Raw genomic sequence first — 23,736 nt, 5'->3', positions numbered from 1 at the left:
ATTGTTGCGTGCAGGTTGGAAGCGCGCAACATTACAAGGGATATCATTAATTATACTTTGCATTATCATTAATTATACTTTGCTTTCCAGAATTTTTTTGTTTTTTGTATTCTTTTGTGTTCTTTGTTGCTCATTTCACTGATTTTAAGATACTGAAAAGTTTTGAGTGATTTTTTTAGGAAACAAAGTTCTTAACCTCCTTTATACCATTTGAGTTCTTAAGATTTTGCAAAGGGAAGTTGGTTAATTTATTTATTAAGATCATTAATATTTGTATTAAGGGATATTGCTTATTTCATGGTAATTTTGTTATACGTAATAACTTTTTTTTTATGAAGTCATTCTGCAGAGTAAAATTCTACGCTGTTTTCAAGTTTAAAAATTGGTGTTTCTTTCAGCCATTTTCCCGGTACATTTAAAAGCCAGACGATGGCTGGCAGCTAAGCTGCTGGTATTCTGTACAAGCTTGATATAAAACTTGTTTTATTAGATTTCCCTCCTTTCCCAGCAGCACAAAGTTTCGAGATCTGGACTCATCCGGTGGGCTAATAATTGATTTAGCCACTACAATATTATTACTACTTTCTAATGAACCTTTTTCTAGATTCGTGGGGTTACAAACTGTATTTCTAGAATTTATAATAATTCAGTTCGTACGTAAGATTGAATGGATGATTCATAATATACTTTAAGCGCAACTTCAACCTCATCTTCTCAGCTTTTGCCTTTACTTAATTGCATAATTTCTGTTGGCTTCATAAAAGAAGCTTATAGAAAATAGCACTGCGAGGAGAAATACACAGGAAATTTCACAGTTTCAAATGGGGGAATGAGATCAGCCTTTTATTTACCTGTTAAGTATTAACTTGTATTTCATGAATATAAAAAGCTACTTCTATTCAAGTTTTATTATTTATCAATATTTTCTATACTTTTTCTTGTTTTATTTATAAAATGCATTGAGAAAATAAATATATATATATATAGCAAAGTTAAATTCCCAATTTTTAAAAATTTTCCTGTCTGCTCTCAGAATTTAAATGATATTGTAGATTAGTTCGCAGCAATAATTAATCATTTATTTGTAATTCAATTTCCTTTAAAATTTAATTAGCTTTAAATTTGCTTTTTATGAACAAAGAATGTTTGTTAAATAAATATATATATACTTTTCAAATTTTGGAAAGGTTGGAGGGTTATCGTTTAGCAATGGTGAGAGGAGGGCATGGGGCAAAAAGAGATCAGACCCACTGTTCTATACGTATACTATGTGGTCTATCAACATAAAAAAAAATCTGATGTGTACACCACATGACTTCCTTGTACGGAATATTAAATTATACGCATTTATTCTTGCATTTCATTTAAACTTATTGAATTGAATTAAATCTACTTCGCCGACAGCGCATAAACCACAATAGAATAAATGCATTCCTTAAAATTCACTCTAGTATTTGTTTACCATAGCGACACTCTGACGCTAGATTCACTTAACAGTATTACATTTCGTTCATATTATAACTCATAATGCACAAAATTTATATCATGTAAAGAATAGAGTTATCTAATCGTTGCCACATGTTCTATTCAAATACTATAATAAAGCTAGAACGATGTATAAAAGAAATTAAGCAAACAAAACTAAAAAGAAACAGTTTCTCACAGACGATTGAGTATTTCTCATTCAATTAATTCAGTTCTCAGTTCGCGACAAGGCAAAAATACATAAAAACTCGAAATATATGTATTAAAAATTACGAAGTAATTCTTAAACATTTATCTCCTCGAAACAATTCCTGAAAGGATTAAGCATGATTTAATTGGCAATAATAAATGAAGGCGTTATCTTTGTTGTTGCGAGGCTAAGTTTCTCTAGATTGGCAACAAATCCCCTATCCTGCTGTTTCAAATGTAAACAAGCAATGGCCGCCATCAAAAAAAAAATTATTAGGCTTAGCGGAACTTAAACAACTTTAAAATTGTTGATAATTCTCAAAATATTGCATACAGATTTACTAAAGGCATAAAAACCTTAACCGGAAGATAAGAACAACATAATCATTTTTAAAGGAAAAAATGTACAATTTACAAATATAAGAAAAAAGAAACTGAGATCACTGAGCCGGGTAACAGAGTGGATATATATATATATATATACGTTTGGTGCGGCCGATTGTAACCAAAATACGAGGTGCACATTTACATGTTATAGCAGTCGTATATACAAAATTTCAACGTTCTGAGGCTACTCGTTTTTGAGTTATGCGAGATACGTACGTACGTACAGACGCCACGAAAAATAATCTTCGGAATTCATTTTAAAGCAATTTTATATTTTTGGGGGGGGCCCTTACGTAAACAAATATCACGCAAAAACATCGTTAAATTTCTTTGGATAGCGGTCAAAATGCATATTTTCGTTGAAATATGCTGCCTGAAACTTATCGCAATTACTATACTTCCTTTTTACTTCGTACAAGGAAGTAATGCGTTTTCCACTTTTCAGGATTTTCATGTGTTTATGCCTTGAAAATGGGCCCTTTGCCAACACAGGCAATTTTTAATGCGTAAGCAACTAAGGAACTACAAAAAACAAATTCTTCGATAATTCAAACATTTTAATTCCAATTAAAATACTGTTGTCCAGTTAAAGGTAAAATTCTGTGTGCATTCAGTGTATTACGAACCCGTACGTATGGGGTCGTAATAGACTGAATGCACACAGACACTTGATAAAACAACTTGATAAAAGTTATTTTACTACTAAAAATGAGGTAAAAGTGCGTGCGATGTGTTCGAAATGTTAATGCACCTCACTTCAAAGAAATGTGCCATCAAAATTTAAGTTGTTAAAATAAAAATGCCAAAGAATTCAGTCATACTTTATTTCTAAATTAATAAAACATTGATTCAGAGTCCGTCATACCTCATTGGGAATTTAATTCCAATACGCAGTTTCATTGGCTACTGGCGACTTACATTACCAACATATTTTAAATTGTCATATATACGATCAAACCTGCTGGGAAAATGCATTTCTGAATAACAAAAACCTTAAATGGGTGACCTGGTGAGTGACCTACAAATTTCAGTTGGTATGTAGAGTCTTAAACTTTCAAACAGAGTTAGTAAACTATTTTTACTCCGCATGAATATATATATATATATATTGATAGAAATTCTTCAATATAAAATTATTGTTTTCCTTTAAATAACATCTATTCATTTCCTTAGTGTTATCTATGATTCCTGAGAGTTATGAATTAGTTTATTACGACGATGATTTCCTTGGAGTTATGAATCCCGAAATCATTGATTCTACTGTTTCTTCGGAAGGAAATGATATGGACCAAGATGAATTGATTAAAGAGCTTGAATTAATAGAAAAAATAGGAAAAGAAGAAGAGGAAATGGTATATCTTTTTAAATATTGTAGTTTTTAGATATTTCAGTTATGTATTTTTAAGATTACCGACTTTATTTTTTTTCTTTTGTATGCTGATATTATGTATTTTTTAAATGTTAATTTTTATTGTTATCATTTTTATATTCTATGTAGGTTTAGTAAGAAAACTATTTTTCCACAATGGGCAAATTTTGTCTCATTTACGTTTGATTGATTAGCTTTTATTTATATTGATATTTAATCTGCTAACCGCCCAGACAGTAAAGTGGTTAATGATTCTGACTGCTGAATTGAAGGGCCCGGATTTGAATCCCGAAGAAGGCCTGGATGTAAATTGTCTATCCCTTCATAAGACGCAATGTTGGCCCACCTATTAAGAGCCTCTATAATAAAGTGACCACTGTTTCCGGCCTTAGTAGTGGCCAACGCCCCTAACGGCTAGTGGCCGCCGCCGGAAAATATATAAATATATACATATATTTAATTTGCTAGGAAAGAGTTTGGTAGAATAGGGTCTTCCTCTTCTTCTTCTTTAATGGCCAGACAGCCCAGGATGGGCCCTTGCCGTCCTCAGAATCGAATTCCAAGCTCTTCTATCCCTGGCCATGGACACCCAATTGGTTATTTTTAAAATTCTTAAGTCTGTTTCCAAACAGTCGAGCCACCTAAGTTTAGGTCTTCCTCTTTTTCGGGGGCCGAATGGTCTGGCCGAGAAGATCTTTTTAGTTACCCGATTTTCATCCATTCTGCACAGGTGTCCTGCCTATTTAATTCTCTGAATCCTTATATATTTTACTATATCTGTTTCTTTAAAAGATTTATAGAGTTCAGAGTAAGTTCTTCTTCTCCAGATATTGTTACATTTTATGCCACCAAAAATACTTCTCAAAAATTTTTATCTCAAAGACAGAAATGATATTTTTAGCTTTTTCTGTCATTGACCAGGTCTCAGCAGAGTATGTAAAAATGGGTCTGATTAAGCTTTTGTAAATTAAAATCTTCGTTTTTCTGCTAGTGAAGTTTGGTAGTACCTACATATGTGAACAGATTTTTGTAAAATGAAAATCCTAGAATCGAAAACAAGAACACGGCTGACAGACATTTGGAGGAAACTTTACGAATTGCAACAACACAGATTAAAACTAAAGTAATTACCATCTCCCGCCAGTAATTGTAAGTTTCTTCTTCTTCTTCTTCTTCTTCTTTTTTTTTTTTTTTTTATTGTAATTGTATTTTGTAACATCGTTCTGTACAATCATCTTTACTTTCTTTTCATAGTTAAAAAAATGTTGCAAAACATTTTAATTCGATTTAGATTTAACTTTTTGGAACCAATGTACATATAAATCAGTAATACTACCTCTTCGCTTAGAATCAATTGTAGTCTTGTAAAACAAACCTTCCTTTTTTATATAAATTTTCTGACCACACTATTTTTTTTTTTTTTTTTTTTTGGACGGACATGTGGCCCGCGGATCTTTATGAATTTATTGATGAGGCCCTCGGGCGTGAAAGGTTGAAGACACATAGTTTAGACCCATGGAGGTAGGAAGTAAGATGGAGTCGCCCTAAACAAGTTTCTCCGTACCCTGCTCTGAAGCACCGGCGATCCCTACGTGGTGACCAAAACATTGGGTCATTTACCATTGAGTTCTATGGGATTTGACGCGTTCGGGTGTAAATATTTTGTAATTACGTCGCAAATATACATATAAATGTATATATTTTCTTTTTCTACAACACTTCAGAGTCCTAAGTATGTGAAAACAACATATTTTTAAACAACATTTCATTCTGAACGGAATTAAATGCTATACTCTTCACAGGACATTTTTCTCAGAATGGTTTAATTTGAATGAAATATTTTCACAAGTTTTCGTTAATTACATTAGAAAAAAAAATTAAGGTAATTCGAATTTATTCGGTTAAGGTACAAAAATTAAGATCAAAGTTTATTGTATTATTAATATTAAAATTATGCATTATTTCTTTTCTATTTATAGAGCTTCTTCCTAAAATACTTTCTTAAATATGACATGATTTTTTGGCTTCTGAGGCATCTTTTAAATCGAAAAATGTAAGTGAATTTATAATTAATGCTCTATTCGGTTCATTTTAAATTAGAGAATTATTAGGAATTAGCGAAATACTTTAAATAAGTATTTCGCTAATTCCTAATAATTAAATAGGTATTAAATAGTATTTGACTTTCTCTGAACATTTCTGAAAGGGAATAAGATAAGTTTTTTTTTTTTTTTTTTTTTTTTTTTTTTTTTAAGTATTATTTAAAACTTGTAACTGAGTTATTATAAAATGTAAAGGGAATAATTCTTTTAATTATACTTATCAGATTTTTTTTTTTTTTTTTTTTTTTTACCCTTCATTTCAACAATACATATTCCAAAACTCTTTATTACGTTCTTAAGTGCGCATCTCATAGCATTTGCTTTACAATACCTTTTAACAGATTGCTTTCCAATACGAACAATTCTTGCTTAAATAGTTTTATAACGTATTTGTCAACAGGATTTCAATTTATGTTTACAATTCAATATTAAGGTTATTATATATTTAGATAACATTTATAATCATTATAAATTAGATACATTTAATCATTAGATTTCTTCACAGTACTTTCACAGTTGTTTATAAGTAAATGAATTCTTCATTTCAAATACATTTATAATAATTTAATGAATATTTAAGTATTTTGTCAAAGGCAGATACATGCTTTTTGCAAGCACATGCATAAATACCCATACATATTTCCTATTTATCATTTCCGGCATGTGCAAATCTTTAATTTCTGTGCATTCACTATATTTTTCGTGTAAAGTAATTTACACTAATTTAGCATACACCCGAAAGTTTTACATAAAATATATATGTATATAATTTGAATGAAAATTATAAGTATTATTTTTAATACCCACTCAAAGGTCAGTTTTTCTTCAAAATTCCTCCACCATAGCATCTCTCTCTTTAGGCAGATAGCCCTTGCATGCGTTACTCTATTTAATAAAAACTTAATCTGACCTATGTGCCTAATTACAAATATTTTAACATACATAATTTTATATTTACATTTAGCCATCAAGTTTCAAACTTTTCAAATCTTCTAGAAAATAAATTTTGGCAGATCTTTTTTAGCAATTTTCTTAAAATCTATATTTTTGTAGTGCAACAGCTTAGAATTTTATAAAACAAATTCATAATCAAAATCGCTGTTGTTAGTTATCGAAAAATAACCAAGATGTGATTTTTGCGTAAATGTCAGTAAACTATACAAATCGCTATTATCCATTACACTATGAATGTTTCTTTCATGCGAGAGTGTCCCTTTTTCGATTTCTGTGGAACTGTCGTGTGTCGAAATACTATCAGAATCTTGTCAAGCGAGCTTCTGAATGTAAACAAAGAATACCCCGTCTGGTGACCCAAGCTTCAAAGCAGTGCTTCACTTCTAGCGCGGAATGGCCCCTCCTCCCTTTCCTACCTCCATGTTTAGACCAATCAGAGCCAGACTGACAACTCGCCTCCGTTTGTTTGCAAAATGGGTATCGAAGTGCCAGTTGCAATTCTTGAAGTTTCCAACGAATTAATTTCTGTTCTAGGCGACACAAAAGAAGAAGAAAAGGGAATTAATTACATGACTGTATAAGCTCGCCCTGATCAATTGGGAGCATTAAATCAACTTTTAAATGAACTTCGGGGGGAGGATATCCAAAGTTACAAAAACTTCATCAGAATGGGTGTAGGATAGTTTGAACTTTACTGGAAATTATCACTCCACTTATTCAGGGAGGAAAAAAAAAAAGAAAAAAGTTCTTTCGAGATGCTCTGTCAGCATAATTAAATGGCAGATAGCGCTTCGGGTTTTTTTTTTTTTTTTTTTTCTTTTAGGGCGGGTGACTCGTACAGTTCTCTGCAATATTCATTTCGAGTGTGCGAAAGTGCACACTCAGCATATTTATTCCAGAGGTGTTTGAGGCCATTTTTTTTTGCGTATGAGGTTGAGCGAAAATGATTTGTCTTTTGCTTGAACTCTACAACACCCTCAAATTTTAACATGTTAATAAGATCTTCATACACCTTCTGACAGGGATTTTTATTTTAATACTTCGGACTATTCGTTTATAAATAAAACCTAATTTGTTGTTGAAATAAAAAGAGAAGTCTATAAACAAAATTTTAGATTATATTTGTGAGGCGTAAGTGACCATAGATAAAAACTGGTTTTTCGAAATTTATATCAACAAAAATCAAAATGTTTGCCCTCTCATTTATTTTTTAATTGAAAACTGTATTTTATTGGGTAGTTGAATAACATATAATTTAATTGTTTTCTGATTAAAGAAAATTCAGAAATAAATTTATTTAAAATAAATATTTTAAATCTCATGCCCTAATTTAATTTTCTTCTATGTTGTTTTCTACAATACCAAAAACTTAAAAAATTCATTCTGATCAGATTCAGACACCGATAATTTCTAAATATTATAACAAAATTTCCAAAATTATTTGGTAAATTACTATACTATATACATTTATTATTTTGTAAATTACTATAATAATATTTATAAATGTTGTTTATCTTTTGCTTCTACGTTTTCCGAATTACCTTTATAATATTTGTAAGATTCTGTTTATATTTTAGAGAAAAACTAAATAAATAATCTTTTCGCAGCGAGAAGCACAATACCAGAATCTTCTTAAAGAAGCTGAAAAACTGAACGTATCTAATCTAGAAAAAGATGCCAAAATATCTGAATTAACGCAGATGATTTATGTTTTAAAAAAGAATTTGTGCTCTTTATACAAAACTGCAAAAGCAGAAATTGAAAGTAAAGATGATCTACTCCAGCAGGCACATCAGAAGTGAGTATCGTTTATGTAGTATTTTTAGTAGCAACAACTTCTAAGTAAAATTTACTGATCTAACTTTTGATATGTGTTAAATTAATTGCGTTATTTCTGACATTTTATTCTAAATTCAGAATATTCAATAAAACTATTAATTTCTTCAAATTACTTTGCTAAATATTCATTTTAATAATGCGAATTTCTATGTAAATACTATTATATTCTGGAATCCTTCTATTTACAAATAAAAACGAAGTATTTCCTAGTGAGAATGCAACGTCAGCAATAATAATTGTTTAGTATTCTGCGATAATAAATTAGAATAAATCATGTAAAGAGGATGTGTAATAGTAAAAACTATAATTAACTAAATTCAAACGATTTTGGAGGCTTGAAAGTTAAACATTTTTTTAAGAATTCATTTTAAAATCTTACATGTGAAATAAGTTTTCAAATTTAAAATTTGGTAAATTAAAATTAAAGATTTGAAAATGGGAAATAAATATAATTAAATTAATAAAGAATGATCCAACCTAGTTCTTTGTCTAGGGTACAGACTAGCCTGAGAGTAAGCCTTCCTTCATTTAATAAGTAAAAAATAAAAATATCCGCCTGTGCGGAGGGATGCCTTCCTGGAGGAATTTTAAGGAAAACTAGCTCGTATCTACGTTACACAGAGAGAAATTACGAAATCCTATACAGCAAGCCCGTTCGCCAGGATTCGAGTATACACTGACTACCAATAAGTATTTGGACACCTGTGATAGAAAAGAAAAACTAACTTTATTCAAAATCAATAGTTGGTAGAGCCTCCACGAGAGGTAATTACAGCGTGGACCCTCCGGGGCATACTTTCCACAAGTCTTTGTATGACAGCTAGTGGTATTTTCTTCCACTCGGCTTGGAGAAGACATAGAAGTTCCTTCACCAATTTTGCACGGGTAGTGCACCCCTGAATTCGGCGATGCAACTCGTCCCAGAGGTTCTCGATAGGGTTCAGGTTCATTCGATGAACTCCATTGGCACCATACCAAGGCTTGGTTAACGTCGAAACATGACAACAGGCATTTTCGTCCTGAAAGTAACAGGGGTCCAACCCGCAAAACTGCCACAACGTAGGAAGCACATTGTCATCCAAAATAGTGCAGTAGGCATCGGAGTTGAGCTTACCATGAATGGGGACCAAGGGTCCCAGCCGATACCAGGAGAAACATCCCCAGACCACAATTCCACCTCTGCCGAACTTGACTGTTGGCACAATGCATTCTGGCAGGAGAAGTTCTCCAGGTAGATGTCAAACCCAGACCCTGCCATCCGAACGGTAAAGGGTGAACCTTGATTCGTCACTCCAAAGTACCCGTTTCCACTGATCTGCGGTCAAATTTCGATGTGCTTTGCACCACATTAACCGAGAAGCGCGATTGGACTTTGTGATCAAAGGCTTATGGGCAGCAGCACGACCATGAAAACCAAGCAGATGTGCTTCCTTACGGATAGTATTCATTGAAACAATACTCCCGGATGCTTGTTGAAACTCGCGGATGAGGGCCATCGGTTGGGTTCGGTTCTTCCGAATTTCTCTGGACAGCACTCTTCGGTCTCTATCTCCCAGTTTCGTTGGTCTGCCGACTCGGGGCACATTCCGACAATCACCGCTCACCTTCCACTTCTTAATCACACAGGCCACTGTCGATTTTGGGTACTTCAGATTGCTAGATTTGTCCCTTAAGGATCGGTCACATTTGTGATACCCGATAATTATACCTTTCTCGAAATCAGAGAGCTCCGAACTGCGAGGCATCTTGCAAGCGACTAAAGTCGATGCTGTTTCCTACACGATATATACCGGCGAAGTCCGTGACGTATCTTAGAACCGCAGATATCGTCATTTGCATAGGTGTCCAAATACTCATTGGTAGTCAGTGTAGATCATCAGGCATTTAGAAACTTTATTTATCATCAGTATTAGAGACTCCGCTCGCTCATTGGTGATCCTATGAGATTTCCAGACACTGCACCCAATTTTATTATAAATGAATATAATTTATAATAATTTATTATAAATGAATATTAATTTTATGTTGAGTATTTCACCTGGAAAAAAGAATGCGCAATGTATGCCAGCGTTTAATGATAATAAATTTCAAACTAGCTGCTACGCGGCCAGCCCTCGTCTGGCTTTTAAATGTACCAGAAAAATCCCTAAAGGAAAAATGCCAAAAATTAAATTTAAAAACTGCACAGAATTTTACTCTGCAGAACAACTACAAAAAAACAAACAATAGCAAAAAAAAACAGAAATTTTAATAAAAGTGTGTTATAAAAAAATTACAATGAAATAAGCAATAAATCTCATATTTTCAAGAGAAAACAGTCAGAAGTCCAGTATCCAAAGCAATGAATGAAAAACTGTTGCCAAAACCACATTTCTAAAAGAATGAAACTATCATCAGAAAGCAATAACCAATCGAAATTGTGCTTTGTGGATGATATCCTACCTATACTTTAAGATATATATTGTGTGTGTGATTATGGCAAAGCCTCCAGGGCTATCTGCCTAAGGGGAGGGATGCCTTCGTGGAGGACTTTCTGAGGGAAACTGGCTCGTATACACGTTACACATGGGAAAAACCACGAAACCGCCCATGCAGCCAGCCCGTTCGCGGGGTTCGAACCTCGGACCGAACTACCAGTGTTCAGCGACTTTACCGCTCGGCCGCTGGTGGGCACACAGATATATATTGTGAAATATTTCTGAATAATTTAAATATTGAAACTGCTCTTTTACTTATAATTATATATAATAAATAAAAACAGCTTAGTTTAATAAAATCCTAAGGAATCAAGTGTGTTTAGCTTCAATTGTGCTAGTCATTTTCCTTTATTTTGACAGACGGAAATTGGTCAAGATTTCTATGTAATATATCTTTCAGATTAAATGAAGTTGTATGTCAAAACAGAAAGCTACATCTCACCTCTTCGGAAGCAAAGTCAAGTCACGTAGATAAGCAGAGTCTTAGTTCACATTACAGAAATATTTCAGGTAAAATCATGTTTTGTCACATCTCAAGATTTGTTACTAGATTTAGGAAGAAAGTTCACACTGATTTTCTACTGTTTCGCTTCCTTGTACGAAGTAAAGGAAGTGTTCTAATCACTAAAAATTCCGGGTACCATATTTCAAAGAAAATATCCATTTTGACTGCTATCGAATGCAATTTAATAATGTTTTTGCGTGAAATCTGTACGTAAGGACAGGAAAAAGGACTCTTTTTACCCAAACGAATTATAAAACCGATTTAAATTGGATTCAGAAGAGATTTTTTTTCGTGGCGTTTGTACGTATGTATGTATGTATCTCGCATAACTCAAAAACGAGTAGCCTCAGAACTTTGAAATTTTGTATATAGGACTGCTATAACATGTAGTTCTGCACCTTCCATTTTGGTTGCAATCGGCCGCATTAAAAGTATATATATATATATAAGAAATGTTCTCTATTCGTATAAAGCTAATATAAATTTAAAATTTTAGTAAGAAATTTTAATTGCAAAAATAAAAAATTAATTATTGCTGCGAACTAATTTGCAATATCATTTAAATTCTAAGAGCATATGTAAATTAAGTGCACATATCTAAAACCATGAAAAATATATAATTCCAAAAAAGTTTATTTTAGGTTTGCATGTATAATTCGTGTGGGGGGAAGTTTTCAATAGGCAAGAGTTTCTAAATTGCTTTGGTTTTCTACTCTTAATTACACTGGTTATCATAAATTAAGAAAAAATCACAAAAATCACGATTACTGGAAAAGTTACATGTAAAATTTGATGAAACTTACCCACAATATAAAACACACAGTAAGGTTTCAAATAACATAAAAAGAAATTACCAGACAGATGTGGTAGTATAGAAATTAGCACATGTATAAAATGAACAAATCGAAGGTGTCAGTTTGCTATAAGAAAAGTAACTTCAATATGGAATATGATCGCCTCTAGAAGCAATACAGCACATACAGCGATGAGTGATGCTTTCAATTATGCGGTCTATCAGTTCCATAGGAAGCCCGACAAGGGCGGATTGTGAGCAGCTCGACCCTCCCTAAAGCACCCCAAACGTGCTTGATAGGATTCAAGTCCGGAGATCGGGCTGGCCACTCCATGCGCATAATTGTTTCCTGTTGAAGATAATCATCTAGGATGCGAGCCCTGTGTGGTCTTGCGTTGTCGTCCTGTAACAGGAAAGCATCACCTATTGCTCCGGTATATGGGCGCACATAAACATCAAGGATGTCATCCCTATAAATCTGAGTATTCACAGTTACCCTTGGAAAGACATGGGGGTCTGTGCGTCCACCCAAAGAGATGCCACCCCAAACACAGACACTGCCTCTTCCGTATGCATCTCTTTCACAGATGTTTGACGGATGATGACGGGTTCTAGGTTCTCTTCATATCAAATAACGCCTACTATTGCTTTCTAGACTAAACCTGGGGTCATCCGTAAAGAGAACCGCCCTTCATTGATCAGTCGTCCAGTTGACATGTTGTCGTGCCCAATGAAAACGGTCCCTCCTATGGCGTGACGTGAGCGGCACACAAATGGCTGGTCGCCTCGCATACAGACCATCTTCGTGAAGCCTTCTACGCACAGTTGACGTTGACACGAACCTTCCGGTGGCTGCAGTAAAGGAGGATCTAAGAAGAGTCGAAGTAGCGGTTCTATTCCTACGTGCACATAATGTCAAATATCAATCATCGGCACTCGTCGTAGCAGTTGGCCGTCCTTGGCTGAACCTCCTAGATGCCGAATCTGTGGTTTGAAATTGCCTCCAAAGTCTATGAACCACAGAAGGACTCACATTTACCCATCTGGCCACTTCTGTTTGACTTTATCCTGCCTCTAGTCTCCCAATGGCTCTCCATCGCAGATCTGCAGGCAAATGATGCCTGGAGGTCATTCTTACGAATTGGCTATCTCAGATTTCTGATGTTACTGTCACAGTGAAATATGTGGGCTTGCTCTCAAACATAGACTTTTATGCTCCTCGCAGATGACGTATTCCGAAAGCAGCGCCACTAATTTGCATATCGCAGTTTTACTCAGCTACTCTTACTTGGCAACATATTCAAATTTTACACGTTTGGTTTATTTTTGAGGGAGTTATCGCTATTTTTGTGATTTTCCCTTAATTTATGATAACCAGTGTACATTACATTTAATTAATATTAATAGAAATAATAATTAATATTAATATTAATAGAACGCATTTAATTAATATTAATATTAATAGAATGCACTAATTATAATGCTAGTTGGGTTTCAAGGAAGTTATATCGAAACATAATTAACCTGTTGCATTCGAATCTATTGAATTATTTACTACTATTATTGAATCTAAATTATCTACTATTTATTGAATCTCCCAATACCAAAAATACTTAAATAAAAATAAATTAATTTAAAAAAATCTGAAAGGTTTCAGATTTTAAATTACGTCTAAAGGGGTGCTTTTTAACGTTTTGTGTGTTACCTTTATTTATTAAATATCATGTTCTTTGCACTTAAACCATAAAATTCAGTTCAATAGTAATGTCGCAAAATAGTTTTAAAATGAGCCCATCTTTAGAATTTCCGATACACAGACAGTTCCGCGTTTTGGAGATACTCGTAAAAAGGTTTTTTTCTTCCCCCCCCCCCCCCTCCGCAGACTGTTGCCATTGCTCGCATTGAAATCCTTGAGTTTGTTAATTGAAAATTCGTTAAAGTTTTACAAAATAGGAAATCGATAATAAAACAAATTCCAAATTTGGTCTTCCACATGCTCATATAAAGTAAGATAATTACGTCTTTCAAAATTCGATGGCTCTATGTACCCTTGTTTTATCACAATGTGAGAAATAGACATACATTTATGCAGATTTTTCATTATTTAATTTCTTCAAATATAATGCAGGACTCTAACATTGGGTGGCAACAGTTTGAAAAGTGAAACGGACATTTATAGTGATTCACCGCAAAATCGCAAAACGAAATTAATAGTCTTTCAGGGACAAAAGTCCCTTTGGTCTAAAAATCTGAAAGCTTTCGGATTTTACATTACGCCCAAAGGGGCGGTTTTTAACGTTTTATGGGTTGCTTTTATTTATTAAATATCATGTTCTTCGTACTTAAACCATAAAATTCAATTCAACAGCAATATTGCAGAATAATTTTAAAATGACCTTATATTTAGAATTTTCGATACACAGTCTCGCGCGCTAGAGATTTAAAAAAAAAAAAAAAAAAAATCGTTCAGTGTTGCCATTGCTGGCTTTAAATCGTTGACTTTGTTAATTAAAAATTCGCTAAAGTATTACAAAGTATGAAATCGATATTCGGCCCATATTCGGTGGAGGATTACGTTATTCAAAATTTGATGGCTCTATATGCCGTTGTTTTATCACAATGCGAGAAACATACATAAATTTTTGCAGAGTCTTAATTTTTTTTTAATTTCTTTAAATATAAGACATGGCAATGATATTTGGTTGTAATAGTCTGAAAAATGAAACGGACATTTAAAGTTTTCAACGCAAAATGCGAAAACGAAATTAGTACCGTTTCCGGCCTAACACCCTTTGGGCTAGAAATAAATAAAGCTAAATTAAATTTACATTGGATTTAAAATTACTGACCAGACCTTTTTGTAGATGATACATTGAAAAAATATCAGTAAAGTATTATTCTTAATTCTTTGTTTTCCTTTCGAGTACATAGTGATATTGATATTAAAAGAATGTTTTATTTTCCAATTATTCGTATCATTGTTACTCAAGGTATTAAAGGCAGTTTTCTTAGTTTCTTTTTAATTTTTTTTTTATGGTTGTATCCGAATGCTACGGGTTAGATTTCGTGATTAAAAAGACCGTATAAGTTTTTATTTGAGTTTACCCAGTTATTATGTTGCCTTTTCTATAAGGTCTACTTTCCTCAGCTTTCACCAGGCAGTAATTTAATGTAAAAGTGAGCTTTTAAGGTCTAAAATTCAACAGAGAGAGTTTGACAGTCACTCTTCTTCGGTTTTTCTGCTATTGCGGTTTGATTATCAGCTTAAGCTCTTGTTAGCCGCAGTTACTTTACGAACATTTAGTCAAGGGTGAGAAAAGTTTTACTTAAGCATGTACTTTGCACTCTATACAATTTGAACTTGTGTTCCGCATGCTAGTGGAGTTCTACTTTAAGCACTGATTTTGTGTAAATACCAGGTCGACGGGTAAATAAACAGTTTTACTTTGAACTTTGGTTGTTATAGTTGTCCGCTGGCAGCTCCTTATGGTTATTCAAAATTGATTTCGCATTTTAGGGAATTTAGTATAATCATGTATTGATATTCATAATACATGATTATACTAAATTCTCTAAAATTCGAAACTGAGTGGATTTCACAGCTATATTCCTACATAATATTCAATGCCTGTTATTTAAAAATGGGCCTTCGTTTTTATTGTAAACCTGTTATGGAAATAACCCCATTGAAACCTTCCTCTTTAGTGTGATTATTACAGTTCATTATATTATTATATTCATTGTGCTCCCAGTACTTATTATAATCGTCTTATTATGTTTATCTGTATACTAATTATGTTTATCTGTTATTTTTGTTACACTAAAGCAGATTGTTCAATTTAAGTTGTGAATTTCAAATTGCATTGAGACTACACTGTAATCTCTTTTATGTCCTAAATCATTATCACTACATAGTATAAAACAAAGTCGCTTTCTCTGTCCCTATAATCCCTATGTATGCTTAAATCTTTAAAACTACGCAACGGATTTTGATGCGGTTTTTGTTTTTTAATAGATAGAGTGATTGAAGAGAAAGGTTTATATGTATAATAACATCTATTAAATAGTGGAGAAATACTGTTATTTTTTAGGTTTCTAATGCGATGTCGTAAATAATTGCATTTTTTCCGCTTACATTGCAAACGCAGGCTGAACCCTACGAGATTTATCAAAATAATGTACTAAGTATTGTACACACTGAAAAGGTCTACAGATTTAAAAATTGCGGGACGTAGCGTTTGCGGCGGTGCCGGCCGGCCGGGGCGGCGGGAGCGTGCCTAAAAATAGCGCGTCGGAGGCCGCGGTTCTCCTTATAGCACTTTGAATTTAGCAGCGATCGAACGCGTTTATTATCGGAGCTCTCTAGCTTTCAGCGCGACAACGTATCAGTAATTATAAGATAAATAATTGCATGATAGTAGTTTTAAAATATAAATGATATTCTATTCTAAGGTTAATTTTTAAATCGCACTTATAGTAATTATAAGTACATAAGGTTAGATAAGATTAGATTAAATAAAACCATAATTTATGGATTGGAATTTTCTATTAAGATCTTGGTCAAAATTTAGAGTTAAATCAATTTAATATTAGGGAAATTATTTTCAAAAATCGTAATTTAAGGTGAGGTATGTAAGTTCAGAAAAAGATTATGAACTGCGATTCATTGTTAAAATATCCATTAATATTTTATACCCGTGCGAAGCCGGAGCGGGTAGTTTTTAATAAATACTGGTTGCAGGGCGTAGGGTGGTATTGCACGATGTACCATAATAAGTAAATTCTGAGATAATTTGGAAATCTTCCGTTGCCTATTTCCTCAGCCATTCTTTGTAAATTTTTATAAATCTCTCTCTCTCTTTTTTTTTTTTTTTTTTTTTTTTTTTTTAAAGCCCAAAGGGCGTTAGCCCAGAAGGGCTATTAATTTCGTTTTGGCATTTTGCGTTAAAAACTTTAAATGTCCGTTTTACTTTTCAAAGTGTTGTTGCCAAATATTATCCCCCTGTCTTATATTTAAAGAAATTAAATAATGAATAATCTGCATTAATGTATGTATGTTTCTCGCATTGTGATAAAACAACGGCACCCAGAGCCATCAAATTTTAAATAATGTAACCTTAAACTAAATATGGGCATCTGGAAGCCCGAATTTAGAATTTGAAATTTGCTTTATTATTGATTTCATATTTTGTAACACTTGATTAACAAACTCAACGATTTCAAAGCGAGCAATGGCAACACTGCACGGGGGGAAAAATTATGTCCAGCGCGCGAGACCATCTATCGGAAATCCTAAACACATATGCTGTTTTCAGAGTCGTAGCTAGGGATTTCAGCGCCCAGAGACAACTGAAGATTTCGTGACACAACTGAAGATTACTGAAGATTCAACAACTGCTTGCCAAAGATGGAAAATATGTAATTCTAAAATGTCGTAACATCAGTTTGGCGCCCCTTGGTTTCTGCGCCCGGGGACAGATGCCCCCCTCTAGCTACGCCCCTGGCTGTTTTATATACTATTTTGTGATATTGCTGTTGAATTTGTGTGGCTTAAGTGCGAAGAACATGCTATTCAATAAATAGAGGTAACACAGAAAATGTTAAAAAAAAGCCCCTTTGGGCATAATGTGAAATCTGAAACCTTTCAGATTTGTTTTATTATCTTTTTTTTTTTTTTTTTTTTTTTTTTTTTTTTAAGAGTTAGTACGGAAAGGCACTACCAGTTGGCCCGTGGTACATCGCTGGTGTCCCCCATAATTTTACCTTAATTCTGTTATGAAATCTAAAATACCTGAATCTGTTGTGAAATAATAATAGGATCCGGAAGAATGTACTTTAAAAATACTGAATAAGATATTTTGCCTTAAAAATTAACCCTTATGATGGAAAATATGTAAGTGTCAACATGTTAATAAATTCAGTTGAACGTAGTTCTGTTATGACATGCAATCACATAAAACCTCTTTGAATGGCATTATTGCCGGAAACAAACGGATGCATCAGCAGGTGTGGCAGAATCTTTTCTTTTGAACAAATAGCTCTAAGCATCCAGACACATATCTGAGTTGGGAAGAAAATAAGTATCATTTGCAGAAAATAATTTTAGCTGCTTTTTTACACACTTGTAAACTGCGTTTAAAATGTCTGCATCTTATTGGAAATTGTTGTACCTGTAGAACCTTTCTGAAAATCTCCAAATAATTTTATCAGGACTACAAGGAAGATGGTGCAGCGTATTTCACCCTTTCTTTCCTACTTACTTTGTGGGTTATCAGCAAGAAACGAATCTTAGTTTTCATGCTTTGGGATCTAAATTGCCAACACTTTTCATATAGTTAATTACCAGAAAAATCAATATAAATAGCATGCTAGGCAAATTGTCGGAAAAATTCTACATAAATGAAAGAGTGGAAGACATAAACTTTCTTCTCAAAAATCTAGGACAAATAAGAATTTTGTATTCAGAAATAAGTGAGTACTTGATGAAAGAATCTTATGTAATACCTCTTATTGCTGTGATCAGCTCTTAGTACACAGAAAAGCCACATAATAATTTGGAAACTTGAAGTTACCTAAAACAGTACAAAATAGTCCAGAAGGTGTTGCAGAATGGAGTGTATGTTTCCCTTTGATATCATAACCTTAATTTTAATCATGTTACGATGGATCAAGATAAACATATTGATATTTCAAAATAAAATTTGAAGTCATTGTCTCAGAAATTTAGCACTCAAAATACATCGAATTCTGGACATATGCAACTCGCTTACAGTGAACTTTCCGCTAACGTCAGTCTAAGTTGTTATTTGTAATATGTTCGCTTAGGAACATGTAAATGAAAGCCTTCATTTACGGTGAAACAAAAAACTAAAAAGAAAATGTAAAAACTGTACGTTACTTGAAAATAAATCTTTTCGGGAAAGTTTCGATTATACTCAGAAAAATACTACACTTTAATGTGCATTCATTAAGCAAATTAAAGGTCAAAAAAATGTTTCTCGGATGTGTTGAAATCATTCGCAGTGGCCCGCTATTAAAGCTGGCAGGCTTAAGTGAAAGTGGTTAAAAGTACTGATTAGAATTCATAAGGATTTTGTCCTAATTGGTTACTAAAAACTGTGAGACTCTATTTTATAGATATTGCGTATAAGTATTTTTATATTTAATGAATTCTATGATGTTCGAGCATTGACGGTGTTATTAATATTCTCTGAAGTTTTTATGATGCTTCGTGCTTTCGGATTGAGTTTGGAAACGGATGAAAATTATTACCGCAGTTACTTATGGAAACCTAGGCCCTGCATAACGAATGTTGTTGCAGAATGAATCAGATTTGTTGTGCAAGGCACCAGCGTATTTAATACGTCTTGTTCATCTCCTCCAAGGTTAAATTTGCTTATTCTCAAGAAATAGCTTAAACCATTTCACTGTTTTACAAAATTGAATTATTTGCTTCTTTTTCTTTCCTCCAAATTTTGCCTCGAAAACTGACTTCAGAAATGTTTCTTTTCCCCCTTTCACCAGCTGTCTATTCAGAAAAATTCCATTCAAGGATGTTGAGTAACGTCTCTTTACCAGGGAGAAAAAATTATATTGTGTTAACTAGTTTCTTATCTGAAAACTTAACAAAGACGAGCCCCTAAAGGCATGAGCAATAGTTTTATTGCAATGCCTGTTGAAATGGACCAGAAGTTCTTTCCTTTTTTCCATCTTTGTATGATCCTCTTAGGAATCGCCGATAATTAATTATGAAGATCAAATTAGATGCAAAAATTTCAAACTTAACAACATTCCAAGCTACACACGTGCGTATCCCCGAGCGTTCGACAACTGACTGCCTTTGCTTTATTAGGATCTTAGAAGAGAAAATTTTACTCTGTAATCAGGTGCTGCCATCTCTCGGCTATACTGGGGTTGAATTGGTAGGATGTTCTTTTAAAGACTTTTTCAAATAGAGTAAACCACAACAATCCTAATACCACTCCCGTTGTGGAGAGAGCGTGTCTAATTAGGCCATCATTCAACTCTTTTCATTTTCTCTGCATTCTGGCGTGTTGAATAATAGAAAATAAATAAAATAAATATTTATATCTATGGAAAGAACACAAGGCCCAACTTTCTATCAGTTTTACTTGAGTTGTTTTAAAAGCAGACGATATTTAACTATGTCAGACAATAATTTAGTTTAAATGAACTGAAGAGAAATAATTCTTTAAATAAAAATGTTTTAATAAAAATGTTATATATTTTTCTTTCCTTTATTATAATCATTCTAAAATATACAAACAGCTTAGTTTTTTTTTTTTCCTTCTGTGAGAAAAACCTGTTAAAAGGCACATTGGCATATTTCTTTTTCCTTTAATGTCATATAATAGGTTCAAATTACGAACGGCAGACGAGTCTGTTTTGCGGTTACGATCCAGCCCACATTTAACCCCGACGACTGTGTGCTGCTGATGCTCGACAATACTTTTCAAATCGACCATTCTGTCTCGAGGGAAATGGTGAAATGTTAATAATTACTTGAAGTGAATATTACTGTTTTACTTAATCGTATTTCAATACACTGCAAGCAAATGTACTATTTTTGTTCTTTCATTTTTTTTTTTTTTTTTTTTTTTTTTTTTTTTTTTTTTCCATAACAGATTCAGGACAAGATACAAAATATAAAAATGTAGCGAAAAGGAAAAGTCAGGATTTTCATAACAGCCCTCTTTTTGCAACGCCTTTAAATAATGGTATCTCTTCTGTTCAAGATGGAAAAGGAGATCTGAAATATGTTGAGAGAAAGAGATTCCAGGCATCTTCGGAAAATTCTTCCTCTAATCAAGGTTCCAGATATAATCGTGGAAAAGAAAACTTTCAGAAGAATGATTCTATATATAACATTTCCAAAACAACAAAGGAAGACGTACTGAAGCTATATCGGTATCAAAATGCGAAAGTGCCTTTCTTGGTCAAAAGAAAGTTCGGACTTTTGCATAATTGCAAGAAGAATTAGAAGAAAAAACTGTTTGAAGAATATAGCAGTAAAAGCATAATATCTACACCTACACTATTTAACTCTGATAGAGGCTTATTATGTATGAAATATGTGTAATTAAAGAAAATGATTACAAGCATACAAATAATAAAATATATTTATTTAATCAGAGTGGAGAATAATTTAATAATTACCTGGGCTTCAAGATATAAAATTCTTAAAGCATAAAATTAAAACTGAAATTATATTTGTTGAAATTAGAATTATGTTTGTTATATATGTACAGATTTATTAAATAGGTTTCAGACTGAGTATTTCATTTATAAATTGGGAATTGCACTGGGGACTCCATATCAGATTACATTAAAAAGTCTGGAAACATTTTTAAAATATGAAATTGAGTGATTTATGACATCTCTTTCAACACTGTGGCCGTCGTAGTTTTTATATCTTCGCATGAAAAGTCTGTTTTTGCATAGCTACACTTTGAATTTTGAGGTTGCTCAGAAATCGCCTGAAATGAGTTCATATGATGTGGTAGGTGTTCTAGTACCATCCATTTCTTATAAAAAATGCCAGTTCTGAGGCAGACTGAATTTTTTCCTCTCATTCTACCACAGAAATCTGTTTACACAATGATATTTTTTTCTTCCTTTTATTTCCCCCCGGTAATAGGGTTGTCATTCACTTTGTCTAAGCAATATCATGTTTTTTAAAAAAATATCTGTTTACCTTTTTTCTTTTAAATGCTTATTTATACAATACCCCTTTTCTTCAGAGATAAACCTATGCATAAACATGTGTATATGTTTTTTTTTTTTTTAATTCATTAAATTAAAGTTGGAATTTACGTGAATATAAATTAAAGTCAATCACTTTCAAAGATTTTCTGTAAAATAAAAGAGATCTAAATCGATGCTATGTTCTTTCTCGCATTTTCAGTTAGGACACATAGAAATACTACACTGCATATTTCTATGCTACTGACCACTTCATCGGAGACACTCAAAGTTCTCTTTCTTCCCCAACCCATTATTTCTACTAATAATATATGTTCTTCTAAAATTTTGTATCATTTTAGATATATATAAAAAACTAAACACTCCAGATAACAGAAATTCAAGATATTCTATATTTTCAAGGATTTAGTTTCAATACTGTTAATGTTTTTGTATTTATTTAGCTATTTTTAGTAGAATTTGTAATTAAAATTGTTTTATATTCCCGTGCAATGCAGCACGAGACTCATTTGAAGAGAAAGCTACGCCGGAAATATTTAAATACAGGAAGCACGCGCATTTAACATTTTAATAAATATATATCTCGTAATTGTACTCTTTTGCTATCCAGAAAAATCGAGAAAATACTAGAATATTCTCGTGCAGGATTAAAAAGCTTATAAAAGCTGAAGGAAAACATCTCAATTCAGTTGCTTACTTAGTGCTGTTATTGACTGTAGCGAATTCGCAGTGAGATCGGATTAGCTTTCTCTGTTTTGAATTGGAGTTCTGTTCAACGTTTTAGTAGTTCAAAATATAACTAATGTGAGATATTGCGATATTGTACGAATATCTCTGAGGAAATTTCAGCATTTTGTTTTATTTCTTGGGATAAGTGTGTTCCTAGTTCTCAGTTTTCCTATGTCAATACTTCTCTGAAATTTGCCTTTATTACACACATTTTGGAACGTTTGTATGTAGTCTTAGCCATATTTGCAGAAACAAGTAAAAATGGAGTTCTAAGCGAAACTGGAGTGAAGATCATGGCAGTTGTATAGAAGTGTTATATACGATAGTAAATGTTCACCACTTTGTCCATCCCATAAACTCAATCCTACTAAATAATGTCTTTAAAAATTTAAACACAACAAAACAAATTTATTCTACAAAATAATAATAAGAATAACTTTTTACAACAGTTGCCACTGAAAGCAAAACTAAAGGGAAAATAAAACTACACTGGTTGAATGTATATGAACAATGCTATACTTAACATACTTTCCCCTTTTGATGACAGGATTTTTATCAAAACAAATATTTAATTAAACTAAAATTTAAAAGTCCATTTTAAATTCACTTAAAAGTCTATTTTAAAGTTCAAAAAGTCCTTAAATCTAGAAGGTACTTTTATAGCTAGACCACTTCTAGTAACTCTTTCAGTATCGCTTGAAGGACTTGTATGGATATTTTCTTCTTCAATATCTGCCTTTTCAGGGCTTCCTTCAGATTCTGGTTGTATTTCCAATGGATATAAGCGTTGAATTGGTCTTAGCATCTATCCATTCGATGCCTTAATTTTAACCATTCTGACGTTATTGTCTTTACCGGGATACAATTTGACTATTCGTCCCAAAGGCCAAAAGGTTCGCCTCTTATTTTCATTCTTAATTAAAACTATGTCCCCAACTTTTAATTCATAAGATGACTTCTTATTTGTTTGTTCGAGCATGAGATTTCCTAGGTATTCTACTCTAAAACATTTTCTCAACTCTTCCCGAATTCTTTGCTGGTACCGTAACCTTCTCTTTAAATTTATCTTGCCCATATGGTCAAGATCTGGTATACCAACTTCTGGAATTTCTTGGAGGAACATTGCAGGAGTAATTGGTTTTTAACTCATCCGAATCTTCGTATACATAAGTTAATGGTTTCGA

General features: G+C 32.9%; 1 protein-coding gene across 1 annotated transcript; it reads left to right on the top strand.

Moving 5' to 3' along the window:
* The first annotated feature begins 3,201 nt into the window (after positions 1–3,201).
* LOC146997961 (uncharacterized) lies at positions 3,202–21,230 on the top strand. Its single transcript, XM_085812341.1, has 4 exons — positions 3,202–3,413; positions 8,094–8,284; positions 11,203–11,312; positions 20,746–21,230. The coding sequence occupies exons 1-4, from the start codon at positions 3,243–3,245 to the stop codon at positions 21,099–21,101; spliced, it is 828 nt and encodes a 275-aa protein (XP_085668467.1). The 5' UTR covers positions 3,202–3,242; the 3' UTR covers positions 21,102–21,230.
* The last annotated feature ends 2,506 nt before the right edge of the window (positions 21,231–23,736 follow it).

Source organism: Stegodyphus dumicola, chromosome 3 (genome assembly GCF_044657685.1).
Source record: "Stegodyphus dumicola isolate Sdum_Otavi_A_Nest chromosome 3, ASM4465768v1".
NCBI lineage: Eukaryota > Metazoa > Arthropoda > Arachnida > Araneae > Eresidae > Stegodyphus > Stegodyphus dumicola.
Note: the sequence above shows the minus strand (reverse complement) of the source record. Positions and strands in the feature narration are given on the sequence as shown.